General features: G+C 40.1%; 1 protein-coding gene across 1 annotated transcript in view; it reads right to left on the reverse strand.

The window, feature by feature from the left end:
* Window positions 1-1,059: 1,059 nt before the first annotated feature.
* LOC140244199 (tripeptidyl-peptidase 2-like) overlaps window positions 1,060-24,370 on the reverse strand; it is a 41,553-nt gene continuing 18,242 nt past the window's right edge. Inside the window, exons 19-27 of the mRNA XM_072323831.1 lie at window positions 23,279-23,602; window positions 17,512-17,580; window positions 11,918-12,066; window positions 10,216-10,312; window positions 5,711-5,841; window positions 4,934-5,177; window positions 4,772-4,852; window positions 3,976-4,101; window positions 1,060-1,160 (exon numbers count right to left, since the gene is read on the reverse strand). Coding sequence (XP_072179932.1) covers window positions 1,071-1,160; window positions 3,976-4,101; window positions 4,772-4,852; window positions 4,934-5,177; window positions 5,711-5,841; window positions 10,216-10,312; window positions 11,918-12,066; window positions 17,512-17,580; window positions 23,279-23,602 — 1,311 coding nt within the window. The 3' untranslated portion in view covers window positions 1,060-1,070. The remainder of the gene's footprint in view (window positions 1,161-3,975; window positions 4,102-4,771; window positions 4,853-4,933; window positions 5,178-5,710; window positions 5,842-10,215; window positions 10,313-11,917; window positions 12,067-17,511; window positions 17,581-23,278; window positions 23,603-24,370) is intronic.

Genomic DNA, 24,370 nt, shown 5'->3' on the forward strand with positions numbered 1-24,370 from the left:
TTGGCAACTGGTAACACTGAAGTAACTGTCGCTGTCTGTGGAACAAATGTTGTGGATACCTGAACAGGATGGACAATCTATTCACCATGCAGGTATACTGTGACCTCCACAGTCTATCAGGCAATATACAGTGAAGGAAAGTCAAAATGAGGGGAAAAATTGGGATTTTGATTCTGCATTCTTGTTCGTGGCTTTACAAACTCCAATTTCATTATCTACCAAATATAGATTTCTCATCAGACAACTTGTGAAAAAGGGAAATTACATTTGAATGCATATGTGTTTTGTTGTACATTTGTATTTGGTAGATATGAATTATTTGGTATTCAAATCGTTTGGTAGATTTCAATCATTTGGTATTACGCTGTTGATCAAAGTTGCCATTGCATATAAAAATTGGAGAGGAATTCTGAGTTTGTGAACAGGCAGTGTTATCTTGCAGCTTCTGAGGCACACAGCCACGGAGCGTGATGGCATCGCTTCGTCCCACCTATTGATTTTCTAATATTGTCCCAGCCAAGCATGGCTATATGCACACAAACATTAGCAGTTGGCGATCACGTACAAATGCTTACATCTGATTCAGCACCTTCTCTGCTGCGCAGGATGCGTTGTGGGCAGATCTATGAGAGGCAGTGCATAAATCACGTCTTTGTGATATGACCTCGTACGCATTATGTAACCAATTAGACATACGACATCCGAGGATTGGGAGGTCAAATGTCGTATCTCGATGCAGACTGTCAACCAATATCCCACGTTTATACTTACATCGCTATGATAACTATTCCCCAACAGTTGAGAAAGAGTTCAACTCATTTACTAGCTTGGTTTCTTATTTTTCTCCCATTTCATTGAACATGGGGTTACCCCTCTCTCTCTGGTCTCCCTACAGTTCTACCAACTCTCTCTGCTCTGCTACAACAACAACAACAACAACAAACCCCCAGAAACTATACGTCCCACTACACCCCCCTCGATGTCATCTTGGCGAAACTCCAACTGACATCCCCTTGCTCGAAGAGACCGTGGCAGCGGCATCCCGTCATCCACGCACTTCTCCCAAATTCCTAGAAGGGAATGAAATTGGCCGGATACTTGACCGGCAGCCAGTTGACCGTGTGACGAACCATGTGCTCCCAGCCTAATGACTTGTACACCTGGAAAGGGACCAAGAAAAGGACAGAAAAAAAAAGAAAGAAAGAAAGGAAATGAAACTAATGTAAACCACACTGAGATATCCTCTCATGTTGAATGATCATTAAAGGCACTACAGCCAATTTAAATACCGGTACTTTGAGAATCCCCCTTAAAGGTTCAACATTGTGTATACCCTGAAGTAAAGTAATGACTACTCGTGAGTGTATGTCAGACTTGTGTTCAAACAATCTTCTGTCGTATGATTATTAAAGGCACTACAAAGGACAGATATAACAAAACCCTCCATAACAAGGTGATTATACATGTCCCAACTCCTTAATCTTCCTTCTTTTTGTACACTGATATAATGAGGTCATTGTCATAGTTTTGAGATCTTTGTTAGAACAAGGTTCCCTTGTATGAGAAACATACCACCCGGGACATATTCGACATCATTTTCCTAGCAATCTCTTTCCAGGATTTGACAATTATTAGCACTGATTTGCAAAATATCATGGAGCAAGGAGTTAAATATTTTATTTAGTTATTAATTGGTTCATTATGCCTTTGAATAACAACCGTCCTTTTTTTTTTTTCCCACCAAATTCTGCATTCAATTCTTGATCCTGATGCAATATCATTATCATCAACCACATCTTATTTAGTATAAGTGCCAAACCATAAACCTAAAAACAAATAAAGGCAAATTTGTAGAATACCTTCTTCCACTATTGCAACAACAACAACAACAACAACAACAACAACAAACAATCGGGGTCAAAAGAGGCATGAGCTTTTAATCCCAGCAGAATTTTCATCACAGGCAAATCGAACTAGAAAAAAACAAACCCAAAACAAAGAAATGTAAGAGTAATCGAAGCTGAATTTTGACAGGACGTTCACTGATAACGGATAACGGAAGCAGTGCCTTATAATGAACTTTGCTTGCAGATTTGGGAGTAGAGGCAAAGGGCTTCGGCCTTCACACCACTCCAGTCGCAAGCTCTCTCGGCACATTCTACATCCATTGCAAAGCATTATTGAGGAAAGTACTTCAGATCTGAAACAGGATGTGGGATCATCGAGAGAGAGACAGGATCCTGTTTCATCCTTCGCAATTATCTCCCGGTCACCTGACGAAGGCAGGCAGCTGCTAAATTTGGTATTGCATTACCGGTTGGTATCGCTATTGGCTGGAAATCCTCTTTCTCTTTGGATCTGCATACCAGAACATTTTAAAGGGATGGTATAGCTTTGGTTGAGATGGGACTTCAGGTCTCCCACTTTTTTTGTGAGGTAATGACAAACCTCTTGAAATATTAAAGAAACAAAATTTGAAGAGGAACTCAGTCTATATGATAAAATCAATTTTGACATGGCCAAGATATATAAAAAACAAAGAGGTTCTATTTAGAAGGGACCCAACCTTTATCTGGAACACTTTGTTTTACTTTGTTTGTTTGTTTGTTTGTTTTTTGATATCTCAGACATTACAAAACCGATTTTCATCAAATAAACTTTGAAATCCTCCCAGAATTGTATGCTCTTTCATATTTCATGAGTGGTTTCTAATCATCTTGCAAAAAGTTAAAATCTGAAACCCCCATCTCAACAAAAACTGAATTATCCCTTTAAAGGGTGTCATCCTTTATTGGGATTCTTGCTGCAAAACTCCCATTGTAGTTTTTGATGAGAAGAGGGCGTGGCAAGAGGGTGTGGCAAAAGGGGAAGAGCGATGGAGGAGAGAGAGAGAGGGCATAAGAACAGGAGAGACACAGGAAGAGGGATGGATGAGAGATGGAGTGACAGAGGAGTTGGGTTGGTCCCTGATTGGGGTGTTGGACAGTACTGGAGGAGAAGAAGAAGAAGAAGAAGATGAAAAAGAAGAAAAGGAGATAGAGGGAGAGAGTGAAAATGGGAAAGAAGGAGAAAGAGTAATACGACAGAGGAGAGAAAGAGAAATAGAGTGAGGGATGGAGAGAACGTGAAAGCAAGTGGGATAAAATTACTGAGAATATGATAGGAGAGAGAGAGATAGTGAAAAGGGGAAAAGAAGGAAAAAGGGAGAGAGTGATGAAAGAGATAGTACGAGAGCAGAGAAGACAAGGGAAGAGGGATATAGGAGCTGAGGAGAAAAAAGTAAAAAGAACAAGAAAGAGATTATGCCCACACGGCAAAAGGGACAGACTGAAAGAGAAAAGAAAGATAGGAAAGATAGAGAGATGGAAGGTAGAGGCAGCGAGCAGGGAACAGTGATGGGGAAGTGAAAAGGAGAGAGAGAAGGAAAGAATCTAAAGGGGTGGAGAGGGAGAAAACGAAGGAGGTAAAAAGAGAGTAAGATAGAGTGTGAAAGGGCAGAGGGAGGAGAAAGGAAAATGATGGAGTATAGAAGAAGGGGAAAGAAAGGAAAAGAATGGAGTGGAGAGAGAGATAGAGAAATAAACATTGGAAAAATATATCCAACATAAACCATCTACATTGCTACATCCCATAGCACTGCCATTGCAGCAGGGGTTGCTATCATTGAAACATTCTTGAGAAATGGAGCCCAGGAACAGAAACCAAACTACATTGTGAAACAAACTGAAGCACGAAAGGATGTGATGGTTATTTCCAGCACATTGTGAGAGCTCATGACTGGCGATTGTCTTTAATGCGAACATGACATTACATGAAGTATTATAAATGACAACTGGCAAAAGGCCCATACTATGTCCCCCCTGAACATTAAACGCAAGAAAGGCTTGTGAAACTGGAACTTGGCAGACCCAAGCTCTCATTTCCTGTCACCTCCGAGACGTGACCTTTTGTCATTCTGACCGGAGAAAAACTGACCTCAATGATCCTCAGTTCGCTGTCTTTTGACGGCCTAGACTCCATCTCCAGCTGTTTCAGCATGCACTTCAGGCGACGCCCACTGTGCTTGTTGACTTGAGCGTGTCGAGTAGTGAAGAGCAGTACCTGTTTTTTTAAGTGAGATGGAAGAGATGTTCCACGGAGTAGGGTGGTTACATTCTTCAATGTCAGACAAATCACTGGTTTCCTTACAAACAAACCGCAAAGCTAGACAACTTTTGTGAAATTATCATTTATTTTTGAGCTGGGCCAATTTCGACATAACCTCACTTGGTTATTTCGTCATGATAACAACATATGTGGGCAGTTACTTTTTGTGCTGGTTCAACCAAGCACTGAATTTGTGAACATTGCCATACTGCCAAATATTTGTGTCGCAGTAGCATCAACCCCTGTCTATGAGAACATGAGGAGATGACACTAAGCGCCGTTTGATTCAAATGGACCAGTCCATTACTGAGTTAAAATCTGTGCATGTTTCTGGTCCTAATTGAGCAAAGTGATGAACTGCTTGCAGTACCTGATTCTTCCAATTCTTCCACTGCTAGCACTAGAATTGCTCTGCCTATCTTAACCACCAACTATGGGTAAGTAAGGCAAGCATGTGAAGTCTTTTTTCTTTCTTTTTCACTTTCTTTGTTGTTTGTTTCTTTTTTTTGTTGTTTTTTCCTTCTGTTCTTCATTTTTAACAGCTGCGTCTCTTTACAATTGACTGCTTGGCTTTGCAGACATCCCTCATTTCATTCCCAGCTCTTTCTCCACACACCAAACGTACCTTCTTCTCCTCCGCATCGGCCCACTTTAGCACCTCACGATACGTGTCCTCCACCTCCTCCCTCATCTTATTCTCCTCTTCCTGGGACATGGCCGGAGTCGAAACAGATGTTGATACAGACGACGACGACGACGACGATGTTGACACGACAGCGGAGGCTACTGACGAAGCGGATGTTCCGGCGGGAGCAGGAGAGGTGGTCGTCATGGCAACACTGCTGGTGGTGCTGGGTGTGGTCGTGGTACTTGCAGTGGTGGTGGTGGTGGCAGTGGTTTTTGCGACAGAAGATGGGGTGGGGTCCGTTTCCGTGGAGACGGACTCGGATGCAGCGAGGACTTGATCAGCCAGGGCAATGCCTTTCAGGCATAGGGCGGAGATTAAATGATGTTTCTGCTTTTCCATCTCTCTAAAGAGTAAAAAACAAACAAACAAACAAACAAACATATATGAGCATGAGTTTGCAGCAAGTGACGTTTCAGACTTGACAGAATACTCCATCACATCAGAGAAAATATCATTCTGATTTAAAATGGGTAGCTTCTTCTCTCATCGCATGGCCCCAGTTTTTATTAGCACCCCACCTCTGCAAGGTCTTCATATCCCACACCCATCTCAGCTGGAATTGGAACCTGGAGTCTCATTGTTAAGAGTCTGAAGACCTAACCATTCCACCACTAGCGCTCCCATACACTGTCAAACCACAAAAACCTCCTGATTTGACTGAATTGCTCGATAGCTAACTAGCATCCATGGAGAGTTACAAAATTATCACTTCAGTTTCATTAAACATCACATCATCTTAACAAGACAGCAGTTACCTCTCACATAGCACTGTATTTGAGAACTTTAACCACTAAATTGATAAAAAGAGTAATTAGTCACTTCAGAGGAAGGACTGCTGAAGATGATAGTTGAGAAATTAAAACTGAACTCCCTTACTGCTTGGTACTGAGTGCATCGGGTCGTGTGTCATTTTTCACGGCCAGATATATCGCCAGCTCTGATTGGTCGATCAGAGAAAGTACGGCATTGGCTGCGTCCACAATTTCTGGAAGAGTCTTACTCCTTTCCTGCAGTAATGAGAAGGGGGAAATTAAAGTAGAAATCAAAGATTTCTGAAAATATGTGAGGGTACATACCTCTACCCTCAATGTCTCTCACTATTACAAAAGATATCAAATCTTTAATATAAGAGTTAGTTATAAAAAAAAAATTGTATCAAAAAACAAAACAAAATGAAAGCATGGCAAGCTAAAAGGAAATGGATTCAATAAATTTGCCAAGTTGGTAATTATCAAAAATACAATTAAAACAATGTGTTTTTACCAAAATGTGTTCACAATTCTATAAAACAGATAATGCACATGAACATGTGTATGCACAGACAGAAAGGTAGCATTACAGTAAACTCCCAGACTGTACAATGAGCAAGATAAAGACACAAATAAACAGTGCTGCCAATCCCTGCAAATCAACAAACAAACAAACAAACAAACAAACAAACAAATCTATGCAGAGTGAGGCAAACATTTTGAAGGCAAAAAAGGAGCAATTCCACATGGCACTGAGTTTGCTAAATCAAATAAAAAAACAAAAAAGAAAAGAAGACTCATTTATAAACCATAGTTTCTTATCATGGATGAAGGAAAAACATATGATATGTAGTAAAGACATGGTTGAGTGCTTTGTATTTAAAGGAGATGCAAACTTTATGACTGGGAAATAAAACTGTAGAGCACAGAGCTCAGACATACAGCTCTGACACTCTAGACTGCTGGGGGGGGGGGGTACACTTGTGGCTGCACCTTCTTTAAGCAGAGAATGAATGGCAACAGTTTAATCACTGAATCGGCCACTTTTCGGTGGCTTTGACCCTGGGGGCATCCCAAGGGTTTAAAGTCTTCTGCCAAGCCTTCCCCAGTCACAACGCACCAGCTGTGTGAAGGTAGACTTGATGTGCTTTCGGTCTTATCTCGCTATCAGTGTTTGCTTTACAGATATGACATTTCCTGGAATGATAAGATCTTCCGACGTGTGTCAATACATTGCAATAAAAACACAAAGCGTAATGTACCACTTGTCTACTCTGTCATCTACACAAAGAACAGTCTGGAGTGTTTGATTTTGAAATTAGCCATCTTTGTATAAATACTACAAAACAAATAGATTTTCTTTTGCACACTTCAATCATGTTGAAAGGGGGGCGGGGGACTCGCATACCATAGAAGTTCTTTCAACCATGCGACTCGTCTTGCTGGCCATATCTGGGACCTATGGTAGTCTTCATGATACAGGCACTTTCTATGTGCAAACAGTTTATTATCATCAGTATATAACTGAAGAGCTGGTTTTCAAGTGAAACCATTGTTTGAAACTCTTGGTTGTCTGCATCATGCAGCAGATTATGTGCATACTTCATGTGCTGAGCCTTTTAAGCCAACAGCTCTAATCTTATTAACTCATTGAGGACGAGTCCAGAGTATACTCGGGCAAATATCTGTGGGAAATGTGTATTGTAGCCAAATCAAACTGTTCTCAACTGGTTAAGTTCCTTCTTTTGTTAATTCTTTCCATAAAAAATCCTCCCACCATCCTCCTTCTTCCCATAAAAGTACAGTCAACTCTTCTGCTCTGGTTGGAAGGAATTCCAGGGCATTGGTGCATCAATATAAATGACTAAAGTATCTACGTGCAGATGTTCAAGTACGGAACTGTACTCATCTCCTTATACCAAAGGCTGAAGTCTGTACTTAAAGTATGTGGATATCAGAAAAAAAAAAAGTGACATGTTCTTAAGCAGTTCGCAACAATGTGACTGCAAACTCCAAAGAGACATGTCTGCTCTTTCTTTAATTTAATTGCTGCCAAAGTAAATACACAGATGAGAATCAGACTACATGAGGCGATCTCATCCCATTAACCCGTTGAGGACGGGCTGCTTTGGCTACAACACGCATTTTCCAAAGACACCCGCCCGAGTATACACAGGACTCGTCCTCAACGGGGTTAAAGGACAAGTTCACCTTCATAAAGATAAGGATTGAGAGAATGTAGCAATATTAGTAGAACACATCATTGAAAGTTTGAGGAAAATCAGACAATCCGTTCAAAAGTTATGAATTTTTGAAGTTTTTGTGCAGTAACCGCTGGATGAGAAGACTACTGCAGTGTACGAATAACTTAGATGTCACATGCGTACAACAATATAAGGAAAATATAAAGAGAATTTCACAAAATGCCATCTTTTGAAAAAAGTACACATTCCCCTGACTCGTTACCGACAAATGTTATGGGTAATATTATTCCCCCTGCCTTTAGAAAGAGGCAAGTCAAGAGCTCTTTTATTATGCGAAAAAAGTGAAAATATGTTGAATTTTCTTTTACATTTTCTTTATACTGTTGTACGCATATGACTCACAAGCTGTAGTAGTCTCCTCATCCAGCGGTTCCAACACAAACATTTTAAAAATTCATAACTTTTGCATCGATTGTCCAATTTTCCTCAAACTTTCACTGATGTGTTCTACTAATATTGTTGCATTCTCTCACTCCTTATGTCTATGAAGGTGAACTTGTCCTTTAAAGACTCGGTGGCGTGGGGATTCATTGGTGGTTCAATTCATTCCCTGCTCACCGGGATACATTCGAAAACCACAAATAGCACTGGTCAGAGAATACATGCATCCAAGTGTACGCTCCGTAACGGTCGACTCCAGCCGAATTTCTTCGGCTGTGTTTGTACTTTAAACAGAGATCAATGGTAAGGCTGTATACAATTCATTACAGGGATTCTCGAATATATCTGAGTGGGACCAGCCTTCCCGCTCTATGGTATCCCCACGCTACCGGGGCCTTTAACTCGGCACATGGTTGCAGTCCTAATTTTCAGGGCAAAGGGGGAAGAGGGGAAGGAGGGAAGCATATCATCAAGAGATTATCACATGGCGCAGTGAGCAATAAAACCTCGCCCTGTGCATATTTGCAATAAATATCGGTTCAAGGTTATAACACATCATTTAAATAGCAAAGAATTTCTTTTTTTGTAATCACCATGTGACGAAAAAAAATCTCTCAAGTACTGAGGGTAAACAGAGGAAATGAAAGTACTATCATTTGCTAGTCTTAATTGCAAGAAGCGGAAGGAACTCTGATCTCAGTTTTTAATAGCAAATAATACTAAACTAAAAGACAAAAAACAAACAAACTATAAGCTTCAAGCCAACAAAATTTTGTGGGAGTACTAGCAGAGCAACTACCTTTGCTTGAGCACAACTGACTAATCTAGATCATTATTCAACAAGTAGTATTGGCAAATCATATCTGTTTGAAGTATACGGAAAGTTTTTTTTTTTTTTTTCAACTAGGCATCATCTTTTATCCAAAGAGAAAACATATTTCACTGTAGCCTTCTACATGTACATCCAGATACCAGACTCACAAAGTAGGTGATAGCACAACGCTACCCCGCCAAGCACCCTATCCCTGGCTTGGTCTTAGTTCACGCACTTTTAATATTGTCTTTCTCACATTACTACAAAGAAGGTGCATAGTCAGGTATCCACCCCTTGTGGGACTGCATGAAAAGTATTCAACTGCCCCTAGAAGTTTCCAAGTGTTTGCATAGTACTTGATATGACACTCCAAACAGCAGATGTGGAGTTATTTCTTCCTCTGTGGATGAACCAAACGTGACTATGCCCATGCCCTTTTTTTTTTTTTTTGCAAAGCAGATTTGAACCTTGATCCCAACTATTCTCTACTGACAAATATAACACAGTTTGCAGTTTAAAACCTTTGCCTTCAAATCATCCCCCTCTCAAATCACTGAAGCCACCTAGGGCTACTCTTGAGCACACGTGTGGGGTGAGGCACGTGAAAATATCTTGGTGTATCTTTGTCTAAGTCATAATATCCCTGTACAGTCCTACTCTGTGATGTAATCTCCACAAATGCACAATCAATTTGTCTACACTCATGTGAAATTTTACAGATTTTTTTCATTCCTTCAGTAAGTTCAGTTTGACCTTCCAAGATGCCTCTGGGTGCAATGCGGTTAAAGACAGAGCTCCCAACCAGACTGGACACTTGGACCGACCAACATGGAAAACTCTGCATAACAGTTGGGCATGTCTTTTCTCGAAGATAATGCAATTTCATCCCTTCCACAACACTCAGAATATTAATGACAGCACATATGGCAGCAAGTACTTCCATTCACGACGTGGTATTAACGAAATTACACAAGCAGTTTCCTTAACCCGTTGAGGACGAGTCCCGAGTATACTCGGGCAAGTGTCTATGGGAAATGCGTGTTGTATCAAAATCTGTCCGTCCTCAACGGGTTAAAATTGAGTTGGGTAATGCACCTAGAACTAAACAAACATCGAGAGGAATCAGAGGACTTGCTCTAGAGGGTGACAATACCCAAGTACGCATCATCATACCTTGTGGTTTTCCTTTTTGTTCAGTTGTGCGACGTGGAGAGGTAGGTGAGACGGGTATTGTTCTGCGAGTTCCTTGTACAGGTCATCTCCTTCTAATCTGTAAAAATCAAGCATCACAAATAATATAATCCTAACCCACTGAAGACAGTGATTTTGTTTTTGCTATCTATAGGGGGTAATTTATAGTTTCTTGTATTCAGATGCAACATGAGCCCCTTCAGTAGGACTTTGCAATCTATGTGACTGAATACTACACACTCTATATATTTCACAGTCGTTTAACTTTCTCTTTAGCAAGCCGACTGACACTAACCATATTGACACCAACAGACGCCAAAATATTGCCTCCTGTTACACAAATGCGACAGAGTACCTAAATGATGATGTCACAATCTTCCGTTTTAATTTGAGTTGGAACCAGGCATTGCATACACACTTGGGCCAGGTGAGGTTGTTTAGAACCAGTTTCCATGGCGATCAATGGCTATGACATCACACTTTGGGACTCTTATGTATATCATCTCAAAGGTGGATTATCATTAGCTTTGCTTCTTGAAAGAGAACAGTACTTATTTCTCATCCCATCACCATGGTCCTCGATTATGAATTCAACCACTTGTTAACTTGTCTTACAAGCCCCAATTTATTGAATACATGTTGTATATTATAGTATCTTTTTGAGGTTAAAGTGTGTCACAGAATGTTGTTGATCAGTTCAGTTTCATTTATTTTCCATCCGGCATCCAACAAGGAGTACCACAAAATACAATTTTGTTGATTGGTCAGATCAGGGTAAATTTCAGCCACCGGACAAAGAGTAATGGAATACACACACACAAATATTTACATCTATTCAGCAAATACTCATGCACAGTGACTCAAATTCTTTGTACATCTCAACCAAGTCTTGAGTCTCATAAAAACAACAAAAACAAACAAACAAACAATAGCACTAAGAGTAAAATCCATCACCAACACTACCAGGATCCTAATGGGGCTGTACAAGGATCTTCAGTGAAACTGAAATCTATGAAAATAGATTGAAACCAGTTACAGACAAAAGAAGTATGACATAGAGAACCTAGGAAAAAACCATCAAAGGAAAATTAATATTACCATTGATGTGATATTACCATCTATGTTATTATAATCTTGGTTGCCATTGATATCATGATCATCAAAGGAACAACCATCATTGTTGCAATTGTCAAGGTCCTCATGATCATTAGTATTGACAGACATCTTCACGGCATCCCCATCATTATCATCATTATTAATATTACTACCATTATCATCAGGATAATCATCACTAGCACTATCATCAGCATCATCATCATAATCACCATCACCACCCGACTACCACTACCATTACCATCACCAAGATCAACATCATCATTGCCATCATCATCGTCGTCATCATCGTCGTCATCATCATCATCTCCACCATCACCACTATCATCATCATCGTCGTCATCATCATCATCACCACCACCACCACCACCACCATCATCAATCATCATCCTGCCACCACTACCCTCCCCCCCCCCCACCATCATCATTATCATCATTCTGCCACTCCTAGCCCCACCACAACCATCACCATCACCATCACCATCACAATCACCATCATCATCATCATCAACATCATCATCATTGTCATTATTGTCATCTCTACCATCATTTTAATCCCCGCTGCACTCACTTTGACAACCAGCCGATCTTCAGATCCCTCAATGCCTCGGCAAGCTCCTCCTCTTTGGTTTTCTCCTTCTCTTTGGTTGATTTCTCCGCTTTTGGTGGGTGTGGTTTGTGGGGCGACTGGGTCAGGATGTACACAAACGGATACGTGTCCTGCAGGAAACAAGAGAACAGAAAGAAAAGGCAATAACATGCATCAACTATCACTGTTCTGTCAGTATGCAGAACTTACTTATTTACATGTATAAAGCAAAAAAAGATGGAGGGGGAAGCAAGAAAGAAATATGATGGTCTGTAAAAGCCTTGTGCTGAGCAAAATCAAGGGTATCATCTCAGGAATTATAATGACTAAATGAACATAGCATGTAGATGCTTTGTATTCCAAGGGTCCGTTTCATGAAGTCATCACATAAAAGTCTTAACACAAATCTCAGAAAGTCACTCATATGTAGCTATATGAGATTTTCCAATCCATATCATGAAGTCTCTCATACTGAGTGTTTCATGAAACAGACCCCTGGTATACTGACACATAGCAGTTCACTGTTCAAAACATTGATCCAATGGCACAGGGAAGGTAGTCTGCTCTACAAAGCTCCCAACTTAGCTGACGAAAGTACACAATACAGCCGTACTGTACTTTCTGTTGAATGCGTGAGAGTTTGGGGCTGATTTGCATAATGACAAAGTGCTAACAGTGCATGGTGTAAGTACATCTCTTCCTTCGAAAGAAAGTACTGTATGTGCTGTGGAGAACTTGTATGATTTGAGCCTGAATTGTTGCTTCATGCACACAGTTCAACACATCTTCCTGACCTTGATGGCACCAGAGTAAAAATAATGCACCAAAGACCTTTTTCTTTGAAAAGAGTTAGAGATCCATGGCTAACAAAAAATGTGAAGAAAATGTTTGAAAAAATGATGAAGAGCAATAGTAGGAACCTAAGGATGAGAGGAGCATTTTACAGAGCTAATGTCAAATTAATAGCTTGATGTTATGTCCTTCAGCCGTGAAAGCCACAACTTTGTGTTGTCTTGACAAAATTACTCTCGTCTTGCTCCATCTATAAAGACGTGTGTGTGTGTGAATTCATTCTGCATGGTCACAAAGGAAGCGTTTTGATGCGTATGAGGAAGCTTCCCCTGGACTGATGATTTCTACGTCCCCTCCAAAGGACTAAGAAATGGGGACAAAGTGCCTTGCCTAGGGGAACAACCGATGCTGCTGGGGGACTTGAACCAGTGACCTTGTAATTGAGAGTCCACGCACCTAACCACTGAGCCACACTGGCTCATCTACCCATGTCCATTATGTCAAAGACTTCTCAGCAAAACATTTTTGCAAATCCTTCCAAACCTGTGCATTCTTTTTATACAATATACAAACACAATGGAGATGCCACTTATTCAATGCTATGTCTATAGTGTTGACACCATTGTCCTTTTTACTGGGTATACCATACAGGCCCTCAAAATGATCAATGGAAAGTACAGATGGAGGGACAAAACTTTCTATCGTGATCTCTTCCCTCTTTCTATTTTCTCTCTCTAAAAACACACACACCACAAGTGCGCGCACGTGCACACGTGCGCACACCAATAAAGAGAAGAAAAAACGAGAAAACTCGTCTGTGGCTGACTTCCCTTTAAATGAAATCAAAACCGGTGGCAGCGCACAATGTCTTCAGCCTGCTGATCGGCTCCAGATAGCATGTCAGAAATCAATCCCGTTTCACCGCAATTTGTTTCGCCCAGATAACAAGGAGTAACTTTCTTAAGATAACCATCATGCCCTTCAATCACTCCTTGGCTTCCACTCTCGATATTTCTCAATTACTGGGGGTTTTCCCTCCCATCTCCCCCCCAAGAGCACTTCAGATCTAAGCGGAAGACTTGCCAAAACCATCCTTGGCTGACATCACCGCAGACTCCTCCCAGATCCGAGAATCTTGTAGATATTTCAGATGGACACTGATCATCCCATTACTCTTGAACTTGTTGAAGACTAATCGAAACGTCGTTAAAACCAACATCGCTCTATCATGCGATACATGGTTGGGCACGCAATGCTAAAAATGGGCTTCCGGTGGCTTTCAAAGCAGTAATCATGTTGCACACTATTAAATTGCATCAGTGAAAAGTCAAGGTCACAAAGTAACAATGATGCGGTAAAATTGACGTTGAGACAGACTCAACCATTCCACCTCTCAGAAAACTTTAACTTTCCCCCCATTTACAGATAAACCCACACATCTATGAGCCCTACCAGGTCATTTTTAATATGAAAATCCAATCAGTTGTTGACTTCTACTGTTTAGAGTAACAGAGATAACACAACACATCTTACATAAAAAGTGAATTTCTGCAGCATCACTCTATCCCAAATCTTCCAAGTTTTTCAAGTGCTGTCATCTTGTGTTATTAAAAAATAACAAGAAAAAGAAAAAAGAAAGTCTTCTCTTTCACCTCACTGTACTGTCATTACTGTCATAACATTGTGATAAATGTTGCAGTACATCAACCATTGGTGTCCATACCATACACCTATCCTGATTATCAAACGGTATTCTTTAACCCATTGAGGACGAGCTGATTTTGCCCGCATGCATTTCTCATAGACACCTGCCAGAGTACATATACTTGGGACTAGTCTCAAGTAGTTAGAGTATAGTCTTTGTCAAAGGCTTTTTTGTTGTAGTAAATGCAAGAGAAGTAAGCAGAGGGTTGTCGAGGGAGACAGGAGTCAAGCCATCAGAATTACTTTACAATACTCCTTTGCAATTACTAAAAAGCAAGAAATATTTGCAGCATGAAATTTTTGCAAATAGGAGTCGATGTTTTTTTTTTGCAGCATGAAGTTTTTGCAAATTGCCACTGGCATCCAATGCAATATACCGGTAGTACTGACAAGAATATTTGCATGCATTTAAATTTCAGCGAATCTTGGCTGTCACAAAATTTGCAAAATTAAAATGCATGCAAAAATTTCATGGTTCACACTACCAGGTGCCTCATTATGCTACAAATGTTTTATAAGAAAAATGACAACCAATCAGCAGAGCCCTGTACAAAGAAGCTAATGAATTGCATTTCACACTGATTGCCAATGGATGAATTTAGTGATTCCATTAAATTGGTTGAGGTGACAAGTAAATTACTCCACTGGAGTTGTACCCTGGTTTAATTTTCTCCCTGCCCCCGACAGTCAGCACTAATAAAAGCATAAAGGTCTTGGAAAAAGGGTAATGAGAGCAATATACTTGTTCCATTCATTCCCAGGATTAAACTAGAAATGTCGCTACAGCGACTGGTTATACCCCCGCCAAACAACATTTCATAAGCTTTGGTCAAAAAACTGAGGAAGTAGTTAAATCCGCAAGATCTTTCCTTGATCTTCTGCCATTAATATGCCGTTACCATGGCAACGTACTTTTGGGTACTGTCGAAAAATGCGTCTTGCACATCTACAACCAAAGGCACACATCTGTACCAAGTTTCATGTAAATTGGGCAAAAACTGAGGAAGTAGTTTGCAACACAAAATTTTCCATCATTTTGGCTCATAATATGTGAGCTGTTACCATGGCAACATACTTTTTGTCACTGTCAAGAAATGTGTCATGCTGACCTATATCCTAAGACAAACATTCAATATGAATTCCATGAGAATTGGAAGAACACTGATGAAGCAGTTTTGCCATGAAGCATTTTGCCCTATATTTTACCAATAACATGCCGTTACCATGGCAACGCACTTTTTGCCACTGCGGAAATATGTGTCTTGCACATTAACATATTCAGATGAACATCTGTACCTAATTTCATAAAAATTGATCAAAAACTGTGGGAGGAGTTCGCGACGCAAGATTTGTACCCATTTTTGCCCATAATATGCCGTTACCATGGCAACGTACTTTTGGGTACTGTCAAAAAATACGTCTTGCACATCTACAACCCAAGGCACACATCTGTGCCAAGTTTTATGGGAATCGGTTGAAAACTGAGGAAGTAGTTCGCGACGCAAGATTTGCAACGGACCGACCGCCCGACCGACCGCCCGACCGACCGCCCAACCGACCGTCCACTGATTCCTATACCCCCTTCAAACTTCGTTTGGCGGGGGTATAAAAAGGGAAGAAATTTGAATGTTTTAATCTATTTTTCTGAAATGAATGTCTGGTAACCTGGAGCTGAAACTTGGTAAACACTTATGAATGAAAGTGACAACTTGATACATTTGTTGTTTGGAAACTTGAAAAGGCTTGCAATGAAGGCTTGTACCTTCAGAAGAAGAAAAATATAAATGTGACAAAGATCATAAATCATTATATGTAAGATATGAGAACATAGATCTATACGCTGCTCCCTGCTAACACGCACACACACACACACACACACACACATATACACACACACACACACACACACACACACACACACACACACAAACACACACACATTCTTTCTGTGTCTCCCTCTCTCTCTCCACCCTCAATGTTCTAAAAGTAGGTAATATCCCCAGGGATTAGTTGACACTGAATCCTTCTTCTATCTAATTCCTGCATAATATTACAAGTGAGTAGGTACATCTTACAAAGCAGCAGCAGCAAAAAGTGTTTTTATTTTGTGACACTTCACACATCCACGATAATCATTCAGTATTGTTACAGCTGTATCTTAAAAAACACACAAATATACAAATTTATACAAACACATATGTGCACATCCACACACATAAAGACATCCCCCCACACACACACACACAAACACATCCATACACCAGCATCCTGCAGTTTGAAAGGTAAGTGTGTGGGTTAGATGATGCAGTCACTTTCTTATATTGGGGTTCAGCGTTTGCATGCAACACGGCAAACAACAAGAACACATTTGGAACGGACAACAATTTTGTTAGCAAGGCTTGGATAAAAAGAGGGTTTGGTACGCAACAAGGGGAAAATCAACCAATCAAGGTCTTGAACAAATTACTCTGACCAATTCACCATGTAGAAGTGTCAATATATTCCTTCAGGCCAATGGACACTACTCATAATAAGAATATCACCATGAAATTCCTTTGTGTCTTGAATCGACTTCGGTGATTTAAACCCAATACCGTGAAATGGAACTGTCCTGAGATCTTTGAACACTACACAGTTTCACTGCACATGCAAATCTAAGGAGTGAAAAAAAAAGATTGATTTACTACATTCAGAATCATAACCACGATTTGATATCCCTTCTAATGCTATTTTGGGCTACCTGACAAACTAGTCTCTTAAATCATCACTTTACAGAACACATTCAGTAGTCCTTTTTAAGCCTATTATTGTGCAGCTTTTTTTTTTCTTTCTTTTTTTGATAGCCTTCCTACATGAGATAGTAAATTGGTAACAAATTGCAAAAACAAAGCCACTATACAATGATGCTTGACATTATGTCACAAGTGCAGCACATAGAGAAAGCTGTACTGCACCTCAGCAATGCTACAACATTTAATGCTTCAATGTAATGAGATGCCATGATTTGCAAATCATTATATGCGCCTTTTCCTCTCTTTTCTTTTCATTCTTTTTTTTTTTTGCTTCAAAACAAAACTTACGGGCTTCAATCCCATGTTCCTTTTTCCCTCTGACCAAAAGCCTGCAGCATGACCTCGCTTGCCCCTAACCTACAAAGGTCAAAGGTCAAAGGGGGAATGGGGGTAGAACAAACATGTAACCGCAAGGCACAATATATGGCAAAAGTATATCTATCAGGTATATCATGAATCCATGCAAAAACATTCCAACACAATGTAGTCTGCAAGGCTATTAACTTGTGATTCGATATGTGGTTAGCCATTTTATACATAGACACCTTTGTACATCATATTTGCAGGGTTATGTAACAAATATGATAGATGTGTTAGAAAAACACATGTTAGCCATTCCTTGATATTTACAACAACAACAAAAAAAAAAGAAGAAGAGCTGTTAAAGCGGTGTATCATTCATAAAATAGACTGCCTCATTCCAATTCATGACATACAGTTGTACTTAGTGACTTTATCACTTCAAGAATCAGAATAGCATATCAGAGAGCAGTAAGATATTCATGTATCCCAAGTACGATACTCAAAGTCATGCCAAAATCGAGGACCCACACTCACACTCAAGCAGGTGAACCTATTAACTTTTCTCCAGCATATACTGTATCTGCATTTCACAGTGAGACAGCATAATTCAATATTCTTAGTAGAAACGGACTGTTGCTTGATTCCCCCCCCCCCAAAAAAAAAGAACTCAAATAAAGTTTTTAAGCAGTCAATGTTCTGAACTGTCTTAGGCATTGGCACACACACAGTGTAAGGCTCAGGCTAATTTGTAGACATGCAAATCAGCTCAAATCAGCGGCAGAGTAGATGACCGACCTATGTCCACAAAAACCCCAGAAATCACTAGAAAATTTGCAATACAATCCGAGAGCTTACAACCAATTACAGCTTGGATTTTGGTTGATCTCATGACCACTCTGTTGAATCTTTAAAAAAAGAAGTAAATTGTTTCAAAGTCTTCCATTTGACCTGCAAAATCTAATTAGTCCCATGGAAAAAAAAAAAACATACAATTTTTTATCTATATTCTGAGCCCTATGCATTCTCATGCAGTACAGACCAAAAGATTGGATGATTTTAGAACAAAGAAAGTAGACAGAACAAAGATGCAGAAGAGAGACACAACCGGACAGGTAGATATACCTGAACTGATTAATGAGCATACAGAGCAAGCAACTTAGATGCATAGCCCAACATGATGGACAACAGTGCAGGAATAGATGAACAGAATAAGATAGTGAATATATAGCAGGGGAGAATATATAGCAGAAGAGAATAGGAGAGAAATTATATAGCAGAAGAGAATAGGAGAGAATATACAGCAGGAGAGAATATATATAGCAGAAGAGAATAGGAGAGAATATATAGCAGGAGAGAGAGATAGGAATATTGAGAGACAATTAGACATATACACTGACAAACTGACAGTATATAAGGAATGGAAGATAGATTAGGAAAGAACGAGAAGAAAATAGATAGAGAAAATAGAGAGAGAGAAAAGAGGGGAGAGATATACAAAGAATTATATATATGATACATATATAGAAGAGAAAAAGAGGGAGAAGATAGGTTGAACATAAGGACAAAAGGACCACCGTGCTACATAGTATATCAGATTGAAATCAAAATGAAAGAATGTTATTGTGGTATGTCAAACCCATTTCAATATATTCCATCTCTCTCAACACACATTTCTGCTGGCTTATCAAAAAAAAAAAAAAAAAAAAGGTACAGTTACTGATTGCAGTCACAACTTCTATCAGGATTCTGCATTGACATATCAATACAAAGTATCAACAGAAATAGCAGAACATACATCAAACAAAGACAGAACAAATACCATGGGTAAATGTATACGATGGTTATGGCCTTGAAAGTAAGAGAGTTTTGTTTACCTGGTATGTCATTAATGTCATGACTGCTTATTGACATCTCTACAAAAGATATTGTTAGTTTGAGCTACAATGAAAGGAGTTATTCAACAGTTTGCAAACTCTGATTGTAGGGTCGCCAACATTCAGCTATCAAAATCAGGGAGATCACAGATTCCAAAGAGCTAATCAGGGAGATCACAGATTCCAAAAAGCTAATCAGGGAGAAACTTGTGTGTTGTAGGAGTCTCAATGAACAAAACTAAGTCTCGCGAATCAAGGAGATGGTTGAATTCTCTTAACTAGATATGAAGAGGTATCTAGGTTTTCAAGAAGCCTCTTGCAGAATCAGAAAAACTTGGCAGCTCTGTGATTGCCACTTTTACCAAAGATCAAAAAAGAGAGGACAGATTCAGTATCGTGGAAACTTAATCTTTCCCAAAACAAACTACAGGAATAAATCATGTAAATATATCTATATTTATATTTGTTGATTTGCTCACTTACATTCCTAAGTTTACAATAGGCAATTAGAATGTGAATGCATCATTTACTTAGCCAAACATCAATTCACTTTTTGTCATATACTCTCCTCTGCAATCACCCTAATGTATGCTATGGTTTGAGTACGAAATGAAACATCAGTTGGAAAACAAAACATCAATCTATCTAAATTTCAAACTGTATCTATGGGAAAAGGAGTCTAAACTATAACTCTACCAAAGCAGTGATTAAACCATTTGACATCAAGTATCTTTCATACAGACAATCAATGTCATTATGAAATTGCTCTGGCACAGGAAATTCTCACAGTTTGTTGATATAATGTCTAGAATGCTCTCCTTGGGACAAAATCAGGAAGAAAATTGCTAGCAGCAATACATTTTGTTAACTTTTTTTTTTTTGCTATCACATCACATGTGAAAGTCTGCTCTCAAAGGAAGCTAGTATTTGCTGAGGTAACAATGGTGCAAAAACATGAAACAGCTGAGAGTGTGGGGACATCAATACCAACTTGGCAGGGAACACAGACGGCTTGAAAAACAAACACCACCAACTAGCAACGCATTGAGAAAGAAACTCCACTTCTTCCTTGCAATTTTCCACATGAGAGTAGTTACTCTGGCAGTCATTAAAATGCAGCGTAATGCACAAATCACACGGCCACTAATGCTGAAATGTGATTCTTAGTCAATAGTACAGTTCCTCCTTATAGTAACACACACCTGTTTGCATCAGAGCTATTCTGGACAAATGAAAGTTCTTCAAACCCACACAAAATGTTGTTTGATCTTTCCTTTATGAATAGAATCCAGAGTGGAAATAATCAAGGTTCACTTCAGCGTAAAAATGGCAAAAGAAAACAAGCTCTTCAAAGAATCACAAGTGGAATCTACTCCAGCTTTTTTTAAGTCATGTTTCCATGAACACCTCTTCCTGTTTGCCATTTTCTAATCTCCTGCACCATCTTTGGAAAAATATTTATAAACGATTCACTATCAAATGTACACCAAGCTTTTCCCAATAACGTAATGGCAATTTTCTGATACAGTTTCAAAACAAACTTCCATCATTTCTGCACTTACTCGTATATATCTAAAAAAAAACCAGGTGCATAATGCTGCCACTGTTACTGATTACACAAGATTGCCTAAACATCATAGTCGTGCACATAATCCTAGCCTATAGAAGCTTTCCTCACTTCCCTTGGAATTTCTTACAGGACATAAATCAAATGGAAGTGAAAGATATAGGGGAAAAAAACTTAGACAGCTATGAAGAAATCATTTTTGTTGTTCATGGTGCTAATGAGAACGATCATATCAGTTAAAGAAGGTGCAATACCACAGGCTGTTAGGGGTAAAGACTGATCAGGTAAACAACAACAGCAACAACAGAGTGACGTTAACACACTCTCTCATACAAGCACATACAACACACACATACTCACACTCTCACACACACACACACAAACACGCTAAAACACACATTCCGTACATAAGTTACAAGCATTTATTTTTCGGGCTTGGGAAAATTGCTCTGACAAGTTTGGGGGCAACTTTTACCGGCAAAGCCACACACATTATACAGATATTCAGAAGGCATTTGCCATAGCTGTGCACAGTTCCACATCACTTGACAAGGGGACCATGTACAGCAAACAAGAACTGTATGCCAAACCATGTAGTTGACAGACATTACACAAAGTTGCAGGTGGTTCATCCTAGAGTTACTGCAAATTTCCAATTTTTTTTTGCAAAATGAACTTTGATATTGTCAAAATCAGCTGCCAAGTTACAGTGTTATGGATTCATCTGATACAGATTACGCATCAGATTTTACAGTTTATTGCCTGTGCAGGTAGAGCCACCTATGAATAAACATTCTTTCTAAAGTTTTACTCTCTTTATGTGGCTACTACTGCCAAAGGCAGAGCAAAGTAAAATAAGAAATAAATAAATAATAATAATAATAATAATCTCCAAAGCTCTACTAAATATCACACATATTCCATATACTCAAATCTGAAGATGCTGAAGAAAATTTCCCTTCCACTCATGATATCCTGTAATGGCACAATGAAATATTCTCCGAGGGTGACTTTGATGATGAAACTTCTAAAGAGGATTTCTACTGTTCTTGCTACTTGCCCAGGGCAACTGAAAACTCATCTTTGGGTATGTAGAATAGACAGACACTTGCTGGTCAGAAACTTGGAATCCTTGCCCAAATGTCCATTCGCGCAAAAGAGCTTATATTTGTGCAAAGATGTGATTGGGTACTTTGTATGTACTTTCAGTTGAAAGCTCAATTATAAATTGAATGAAGATGTTTACACCATGATTCAAACTGGTCAGATCTGAGATAATACATGTAATATACTAGTATGTATGAGTGCTTTCACAATGCTGCAGTGCAGTTTAATGTCTTGAGACCCATAAATGAAAGCCACATTTTGTATAAATTTACCATGTGGTTATAAAAATTCTCCAGCTCATCATGAGAAACTGGCTACAAGTAAGATTGATCGGTGCAGTTGGCATGCATCATGGTCACAATTACAGACCACTGTATAAGCACACCTTCTCAATCAGATTTGACACGTTATCCCTGAACATCATTTTGGTCTGTCAAAAATATCATTTGGATGTAATCACATAGCACCATGGTATTCCTGGGTGCACTGGAAACACATTGATCTAACACGCAAAGCAACAAATTACTATTTGTCGAGAGAACACTCAAGTGGTTATGTATCAAAGTTACGGTGGATTTTGGGTTTTTTTTGGGAGCATGACACACGCTCTCTGTCAAACAATGAAATCGTCTCTGTCTTGCAGACAAGGGCCTTTTCTCCTCACATCTCTCCTTTCTAAGTGATTTAATCGACCCTAAACTGTCACATCGTTCTTAAAACTGACACATAATTGCCAATGACTAAAAGTGAATGTGTTCCTACACAAATTCAATGGACTGCTGACAAAACATGTCCATTATAATTTTTCTGACATTAGCATTCCTATTTTTTGTTTAAGACTGTAGAGATTTTTCATCCCTAAAATGTCTACATTGCCACAACTATGTTGACATTGGATTCAAGTAGTAAAAAATGCAAAAACAAAACAAAAGGAACATTCCGTGTACCAAAAGAAGTCAATTTTCAGAGGGAAATGACAGGTTGATGCAATACACTCAAGAATTTCAAGGATTGGGTGCACAGTCAAGTGCAAATTTGAAACATGAAAATTGAGAAATGTGGAATTTGATGAATGCAAGCTCAAAAATTCCTTCATGATTTGCTCCCTCATTTTGAAAAATTCTGTGGAGGGGGAAAGTGTTTGTTAAACAAATCTTTGCACAGACACTTATACGTTGATGAATGAAAACAATGCATGACTCACTTTTTTGCCAAGCTCGCTCTTGGCGAAGGTGACCGTGCCCGTCAGGATTTGGCCCAGGCTGGCCCCCTTGGGGAGCTTGTCGTCCGGGATGGGCGGGATAAAGATGGGCACGCAGCCGCCCCGGGATACCGTCAACGTGGAGCCGAACTTGGCCTTGCCAGCGAGGGCGCCGTTCACCGTCTGGTAGACGTCCACGGAGAGACTGGAGGAGAGCTTCTGGTCGATGAGGAGCACCATGTCTCGTAGTTTGTCCAGCATCTCCTTGCGCTCGTGGCGGACCTGGAGCCTCAGTGTGTAGTCCCCCTTGTCTAGCTTTAAGGTGTACTGGAGTCACAAAGGGGTTGGGGAAGAGGGGGAGGGAGGAGGAGGAGGAGGAGGAGGAGGAAGAGGATGTAGGAGGAAGAGAAGGAGGGGTGGAGTATGAGGAGGAGGATGGAGGGTGAGGGAGGGGAAGAGGAGGAGGAGGAAGAAAAGGATGTAGGAGGAAGAGAAGGAGGGGTGGAGTATGAGGAGGAGGATGGAGGGTGAGGGAGGGGAAGAGGAGGAGGAGGAGAAGGATGAATGGAAGAGAAGGAGGGGTGGAGTATGAGGAGGAGGATGGAGGGTGAGGGAGGGGAAGAGGAGGAGGAGGAGAAGGATGGATGGAAGAGAAGGAGGGGTGGAGTATGAGGAGGAGGATGGAGGGTGAGGGAGGGGAAGAGGAGGAGGAGGAAGAGGAGGGAGTGAAAGAGGGCGAGGGAAGAGGAGGAAGAGGAGGAGAAGGGTGAGAGGAGGGGAAGAGGGAGGTTATAGGAGAGAGGAGGAGAAGATATGGGGGAATGAAGGAGAGGAGAGGTTTGAGAAGGCAGGAGGATGAAGGTTTGGGAGGGAAGGGAAAGAGGGAATGGGAAGAGGGAGGGGAAGACAGAGGAGGGGAAGGGAGGAGATAGATAAATGAGATTGAAGGAAGGTTTAGGAAGGGAGTGGGGCAAGAGGGAGGAGGAAAGGAAGGGGAGGAGGAAGGGACGGATGGAGGAGATAGAAGAGTAAAGAGGGAAGGGATGAATGACAAGAAAGGAGATAGCAGACACTGGTCCTTCTTTAAACATTGCT

The sequence above is a fragment of the Diadema setosum genome, chromosome 21 (assembly GCF_964275005.1).
Source record: "Diadema setosum chromosome 21, eeDiaSeto1, whole genome shotgun sequence".
NCBI classification, from domain to species: Eukaryota; Metazoa; Echinodermata; class Echinoidea; order Diadematoida; family Diadematidae; genus Diadema; species Diadema setosum.